The sequence below is a fragment of the Cystoisospora suis genome (assembly GCF_002600585.1).
Source record: "Cystoisospora suis strain Wien I chromosome Unknown contig_1713, whole genome shotgun sequence".
In the NCBI taxonomy this organism is placed as follows: Eukaryota; Apicomplexa; class Conoidasida; order Eucoccidiorida; family Sarcocystidae; genus Cystoisospora; species Cystoisospora suis.
In genome coordinates, this window is record NW_027154513.1 from 20,207 (window position 1) to 27,138 (window position 6,932).

Below are 6,932 nucleotides of genomic sequence, written 5' to 3' on the forward strand. Positions count from 1 at the left end.
GTGGTACGACGCTACTGCACGCTTCCGCTGGGCTACCTTGCCACACCACTACTGCCTTCTACAGGCACAACATCAGTCTGACCTGAAAAAAGTGAAGAAGCTTATGTTGCTGAACGCTTTCTTGCTCACAAAACGGGACCACCGCAACCCGCGGATTTGTGGTAAACAGCGGGCACTCGGTTACCGCATTGACTTGAGCCGAAAATGTTGCTGCGCTGGCCTCGAGCTGACCCACGTGCGCCATCGTGCGTGGCCGTAGTGCTGAACGGGAGGAATTGCTGGCTCAGTGGTCATGTGCGGCCGTGCTGTGCTTATGATTGCTCTCCATTCATCTGTCGTGTGGGATGCGACCTCACCTGTAAGCGAATCATCCCGACAATACCTCGGAAAACACCAGGCTACCTTAGAGAGTGTTACTCGATGCCGAACAAATATCACTCTCATCCTCCTGCGTTGTCTTGAACGGTAGCTGCGTTGGGACCGAAAGCGCCCAAGGCGTGCAGACGTCCAAGTTTGGGCGGGAGAGGTGGTCCCTGGACTGGGGGAGAGGTGAGACGCATTTCTTCTTGTGAGAATCATTCAACGGGGAGAAGTTCAAGGAGAACGGACTGGAGAAAAAGCACCTCCGTCATTGTATACAGTTTTATCTTGCGGAACGAGCATCCATGTGTGTGTGACGGATAGTCGGGCATTACGCAACAAGAAGTTACCACCATTCAATGGTACCGCTGGCGTGAAGTCCGAAATCTTTTGCCTGGACATACCACTTTATATAAGTAGAGGTATGTGTCGTCTATCGTGATTGAGTGTCCTTCTGCATTTAGCTACAGCTCAAGAAGCCACCACACTCACCACAAGCACGCAGCAATCTTCTTGTCGTCCCGACCTCCGTTACGCTTTTCGTCGTCAACAACGGGCTTGGGGGTCAGCGGGAGGAGGTGTTCCGGCTTTCGTCGGTGGCTCCTGGGCGGGAAGTCGCTTTGCTGGGCACGGGTGGCTAGCAGAGAGACTGACACGTTTTTTTGCGGAATACTTGGGAAATCGACTTCCAGAGATTAGAGAGAGGTGTGGAACCAGAATTCTTTCTCTTGCCGCGTTATATCTAGGGTTTAGCCTTTTAAAGAAATACCTCTTTGTTCAACGGAAATCTTGTCAAAGCTCCTGTTGTTGTTGTGAGCGAGTGTGCAACAGGTAGGTAGCGACTTCTTTCTTCATCGTTTTACCTCATCGACTGCCGACCCCCTTCTGACGTTCCATCGTTACCGTGTTCTCGGTCCTCTGAGATGCGTAGTGACCATTTGGGAAGGTCGTTTACACTATTCGTTCTGAATCGAGATTGAACGCTTTCTTCTTGGGCGCCGACACGTCAGAACTTTCCGTTTTGTTCTCTTGTTTGAGGACATGCAGTGTGTCGCGTACCCTAGATATCATAAGAAGATCATCTCGTGGTTAAATTCGTACACATGCAAGAGTTGAGGAAGTCAGGACAGAAGGCTTGGTTCCCTGCCGGCGTGTCGTTACCTACGACTACGGTTTCCAGGAACTCAGCTGGTTTCTCTTCGGTTTCATTCTCACTTTATCGGCTAAGTTTAGCTGCTTCTTTTTCTTTCTTGTCACCTGCCGTTGTACGGAAGGTTAGGTGCCAGCTACGGTTCAATCTCGATTCTCGACCGTGGTCGCGCCTAGTCTTCGTTCCAGATATGTAGACGTGTGTCTTTGTATCTGTCGATCTGCCAGAGTCCACATACATGCACACGTACAGGTGTTTGTAAGACCCGAGTCCCTCCCTCCTCCCGAAGCTTGCACAGGAGGATAGAGGGGTGTGTATGAAGGGAAGAAGTTCGGTTTTCCATTCTAGTGTAAATTCAGAGCTCCAAGAGAATGACGACCTACTTCTTCGTTTCCCTCTCTCTCTTGTCTTTTGCAGGTACCCCTCAAGTCTTTCCTTGAATCTTCATCTCTCTTTCTCTTTCTTTCGCTTCAAAAACCTGGTCGTCAGCTGTACGCCGCCAGAAGGTTTGTTTCTTGCTCGTCTCTCTCCCTTTCTTCTTTCTCCCTTTCACCATCATTCAGCTTCTCTTCCCTGGTATCAAGGTTTCGTGCTGGAAAAGCCATCATTTCATTTCGTGCTGGCTAGTCATACATCTTCCTCAGCTTGCACCAGCCAATATCGAACAATTAATCGATGTTCGCAGTGATGGAGTGGATACGTGGCGGATCCGTTCCTGGCGCGACCTTTCAGATCGGACAATCGAAGTTCCTCCTGCCTCCTGAGGTTATGAATCGATCTGACGTCCAAGCGTCTGGTCTTGCTCTTGTTGCTAGGAGTGAAGGGTTTAAGGATATTCCTCCTGCTGTCCAGAGAGCTGAAGATGGAGCGTTTATCATCACAAGACCCGTCGATGCTTTCGAGCTTCTCGTTGAGCATCTCTTAGGTTAGAAGAAAAGAAAAATAGAGAAGAAAGAGAAAGGAAAGAGCGCGAGGAAACCGAAAGAAGAGAAGGGAAAGAGGGGAAACCATGACAAAGAAAACCGCCGTGCGTGTGGATGGGCTTTGGTGTTCTACTGGGGGATGGAGTCTAATGGGGGAATATATTGAGGGTTTAACAGTATGTAGAAGAGATAGGAGGTGTACACATTCAACAGGATTGACGCTCTATCCTTTTTCCTCTTCACATCTTTGTCCTTCGTGTATCTATCGCTCTCTGTCTCTCTGTATGTGTGTACCCGTATGCATTTGTGGTATGTGTGTATCTGTCTATATCTGTGTATTTATCTTCAATCTACCTATCTGTCTTGAATCTATCTGTCTATCTTTTGTCTGTCTCTCTATCCATACACTTCTTTTAAAAGTATATACCTACTCCAATCTGTTATGTGACATACGTCCCCCTATTGTTTCTATATGGGCTATGTCTATGAACGTCTTTTCTCTCGTTCTTCATATAACGCACTCCCCACCTACCTACCTTCATAGCTACCTCTGATCGTACCTATCTCCCTGCTTCATCCATCGTCGATGCTTTTCCTCCTGCTCTTGCATGCATGCATGCATTCAGATCTCAACCCACTGAGACATGTCCCTCTTCATGAGTTTGCATCGAAATACATCGCCCTTAAGTCAGAGCTCGCTTTCTGGCAACTTCCTGTCGACGAAGTTCCCTTTCACGATCGCATCTACTATGAAACAGCTTGGACAGGTAAAGGAAGAAGAGAGTCGAAAACGAAGCATCACCAGAGTTCTATAAACATCTATGGAGCCACCTATCTATCTTCATTCTCGTCATCTTAATAGACGTTCTTCTCACGCTTTTCCTGCTAGATTGTTCATATGCATTCTCGGGACGGCGAGTTCTTAGAGAGCTCAGACGTGGAAGGGAGTGGAGTGTGAGATTTCTGATGTGGCTTTTCTCCTTGCCACTGCAGGTCCCAAGATCTAACTATTATATCAGACACACCAGTATGTATATATATATATATACAGGCCTAGATCGATACAGATATATATATATATATTTATGTACCTGTATCTATATACGCCTGTACATATCTATGTAGATAGATAGATGCACACGCTATTCCTCTTGATCCTATAGAAACTGTCTCTCCTTTGTTCTTTCCTTCTTCTCACATACATAGATATATATGTATATCTATCTATATATGTAAACTGCATATACCGTGTAAGGCGGCGAAGCATGTATCGAGTAGGAAAGAGGAGATGGAGGAGTTGCATCCCCCTAGAGATTTGAGGCGAGTATGTCTGTAGACACACTCCATGTATACAGATAGCACCCCCCCCCCCACCGTGTTCTGTACATAGTGATGTCTAGTCTATATCAGAGATGAATGGATCTCCTTCTATCTTTCTCTCTATCTACCTATCTTCAATGTATCTCTCTATTCCGCATCTCTATCAGATCTTCCTATCCGTGCATGTGAATGGTAAGAGCCTTACGACCTGTACATCCAGCGTCGAATACTCCTCGACCAGATCTCAAATTTTTGACTAGACCGACTAGAATGTCTTTCGAACAAGAAAGAAATCCCCAATACTTTTCTCTTCAACCTCTCCATGTTGTTTGCTTGAATTCTCCCGTGCATGCATCTCCATAGATATCAACCCTCCAAAACACTCCTATCTTCCTCTTTCCCCTTGTTGCTTTCTTCTGTCTATATCTCCGTGTCGAGAAACTTCTTCTCTCTCACATCACATCTCTTGCACACGAAGAAAAAAGACAGACCACTCCTTTTCATACGAACCGCAGACACTGACAGTCCTTTCCCCTCTCTTGTGGCACGTCCAGATGAACACTGTCTCTTCCCTCTCTCTCGTATGGACGCGGCGAGCTTCAAGAAGGAGGAGTCGGAAGAACCGCAGAATCCTAAGCGTGTCAGGCTAACCCAGGTGGATGAACAGCCCGAAGAAATAAGTAAATCTTATCTCGATGTCACTGGAGATGAGGGAGAAGGAGGAGGAAATGACGCAAAACAGTCTTGGACTTTCTTTCTATTTGATCCTGCATCTGCTGGGGCTGTAGTGAAGGATCCACGAAAGAAAAGCTCCATCTCCGCAACCTCCGGTCGACTTGTTCTCGCGGTCGGTAAGTTTTCTCTTAAACAAAACATCTGATAGGAGATCTAGGGGTGTATACTTATTCTCGCACTTTCGACATCGTGAGGTCTTATTCATTCTCATTCGACCTGGTTCGGGTGTTATGGACTTCTCTCAATAGAGAGGCAAGTCAGTGAAGGGTTGTCTAGACACCTGTAGAAGTATGTGTGGATCACTGTAGACGCACGGTTGTACACATGCATATTCATCGAGAGACGACATACCACCTCGAGACAGATCAACATACATACACATAATACAGATAAATATAGACCTATATGTATGTATACATAGGTGCACGGATGTATGGAGATGAAGCACAAGACGATGCCCTATCCTTATATATATACATGTGTATGTGGATACGTAGATACGGTTGCATATACACATGTATGAGAACCTCCTGCAGCACGATACCTACATCATGAAACAGTGCTATATAGCACCGCGACGTCTTTCACGTCTTTACTACACCTGGAGTATAGAAGTAGATAGATAGATTAACGGTAGATACATAGATGGATTAACGAGAGATACATAGATAGATAGAGATGTATGTATGTATGTATGTGTATCTGTCTTTTGACTGCGTTGGATTCATCTGTCACGCTCTTCATTTCTATTAAAGAAGTCCCGAGGACGTACAGCCGCGTCTCTATGTGAAACACCCCCACGCATGTCTTTCGTGTTTGCTTGTGTATCTACCGAGACGTCTCTCTCGTCTTTCTCCTCACTGTCCTTGGAGGAATAGCAACACATCCATTCTCTCTCTATCCCTCCACCTGTACGTCTGTCTGTCGTCTTGTCTATCTCTGTCTGTGTTCCTATACAATCCTACTTCCTATGCTATCTATTTATCCGTCTATTGTGTTCCTCTCCATCTTGCTTGGTGTCTATCATATCTCGATCTATGTGTATAAATCTCTCCATAGTTTTCTGTCCGCGTCTCTCCCCACCTTCTTCTCCTCTTCTCCCTTTCTCTTCATGCATGCGTGTAGGCCCAGAGAAGTTCTTTTGCAAGATCCCCTTTCTATCAGAGCCCTGTGTGCATTACGGAAAGCTCTCAGCTCTAGATCGCGACTTCCCTCCCTCTATTCTTCTCGTCTCTCCCATGGAAAGTACCATCATATGGAATCGAGGATGTTTCATTCACATTCGCATTAAAGAGCAGAGACTCGCAGGCCCAGGAACCCTAAGGTTTGGCGCCCCAGCGGGAGGCAGCGCGACGATGGGAGGAACAGGCGGGAACCAAATGATGAGTGTGATGAATGAAGAAGGTGCAACGAGCAGCAGTCACCTCTTGCTCTCCGCTGAAATTAACGTCCTTGAAAGAGAACCAAGCTGGCTATGTCTGCATCCTTTCTTAGACTGTGTCCTATCAGGTAAGGGACATACAAGTGAATGAATGAAAGAGGTAGATAGACAGATAGACAGAGAGAGAAGAGGAGAGGGAGAAGGGGAGAGAAGAAGGCTGAGAACAAGACAGAGAGGGAAAGGGGGGCGAGGCTGGTAGGTGGTGTTGCCAGTGAGGAGGAAGCTAAGGAGGGGCCATGGGTATAGATGGTATTGATTTCTCTCCTGTTGTTCGTTCCTGCTGAAAGACTTGAGAGGAGAGAGTCAAGGGAGGTCTTCTCTCTATATGAGCTTATGAAGAGGCTCACCGCGTGGAGGCGACGCATGGCTTATCTCTTAGACAAGTATCTGGGTGTATGTTAAGGTGTATAGACAGGTTGTAAAGGAGTTTTCTAAAGAGATCATCTGCTGAATGTAGATCCATATCTATAGGAGGCGCAATACATTTCTGTTTGGCCTCTTCCACCGGTGTAGAGAGAGACGCGGTGAGTCCTACCGATACTGACCTTCTGCACATATAAAGACGTATGTGTGGCTAGGTATCTATGAATATGTCTATACATGTGTATGAATGAAGATGTATATGTACGTGTGTGGTGTGTTTATGTATATGTAATATGTATGCATATTTGTAACTGTATGGATCGATGGATGTATGTATCTGTCTATTCTCCGTCCATCCATTATGTGCTACTGTATATCTTGAAGCATAAGAATGCTCTATAGTTAGCCAGTGTGCGCACAGAGAGAGATACATGTATGTATATGCATATATATCCATAGACACATTACCTGTCTCCCCCGGAGATACAGACAGCAACTTCTCAAGCCTTTAACGACTGTAACGACCCCACCCCCCGTGTCCTTCCTCCTCTTGGCCGTGCGAGAGCTCTCTAGGTAGTATCTACATACATATCCATGTAGAAAACCACGCAGCCGTACCGCATGTATTCACCCCCCCCCC

The 6,932-nt window shown here is 46.3% G+C and overlaps 1 protein-coding gene across 1 annotated transcript in view; it reads left to right on the forward strand.

Moving 5' to 3' along the window:
* Positions 1-1,011: 1,011 nt before the first annotated feature.
* CSUI_003790 (uncharacterized protein) overlaps positions 1,012-6,932 on the forward strand; it is a gene marked incomplete at its 3' end in the record, with an annotated part of 8,615 nt that continues 2,694 nt past the window's right edge. Inside the window, exons 1-5 of the mRNA XM_068063985.1 lie at positions 1,012-1,191; positions 1,928-2,435; positions 3,060-3,200; positions 4,308-4,604; positions 5,614-5,997. Coding sequence (XP_067924043.1) covers positions 2,186-2,435; positions 3,060-3,200; positions 4,308-4,604; positions 5,614-5,997 — 1,072 coding nt within the window. The remainder of the gene's footprint in view (positions 1,192-1,927; positions 2,436-3,059; positions 3,201-4,307; positions 4,605-5,613; positions 5,998-6,932) is intronic.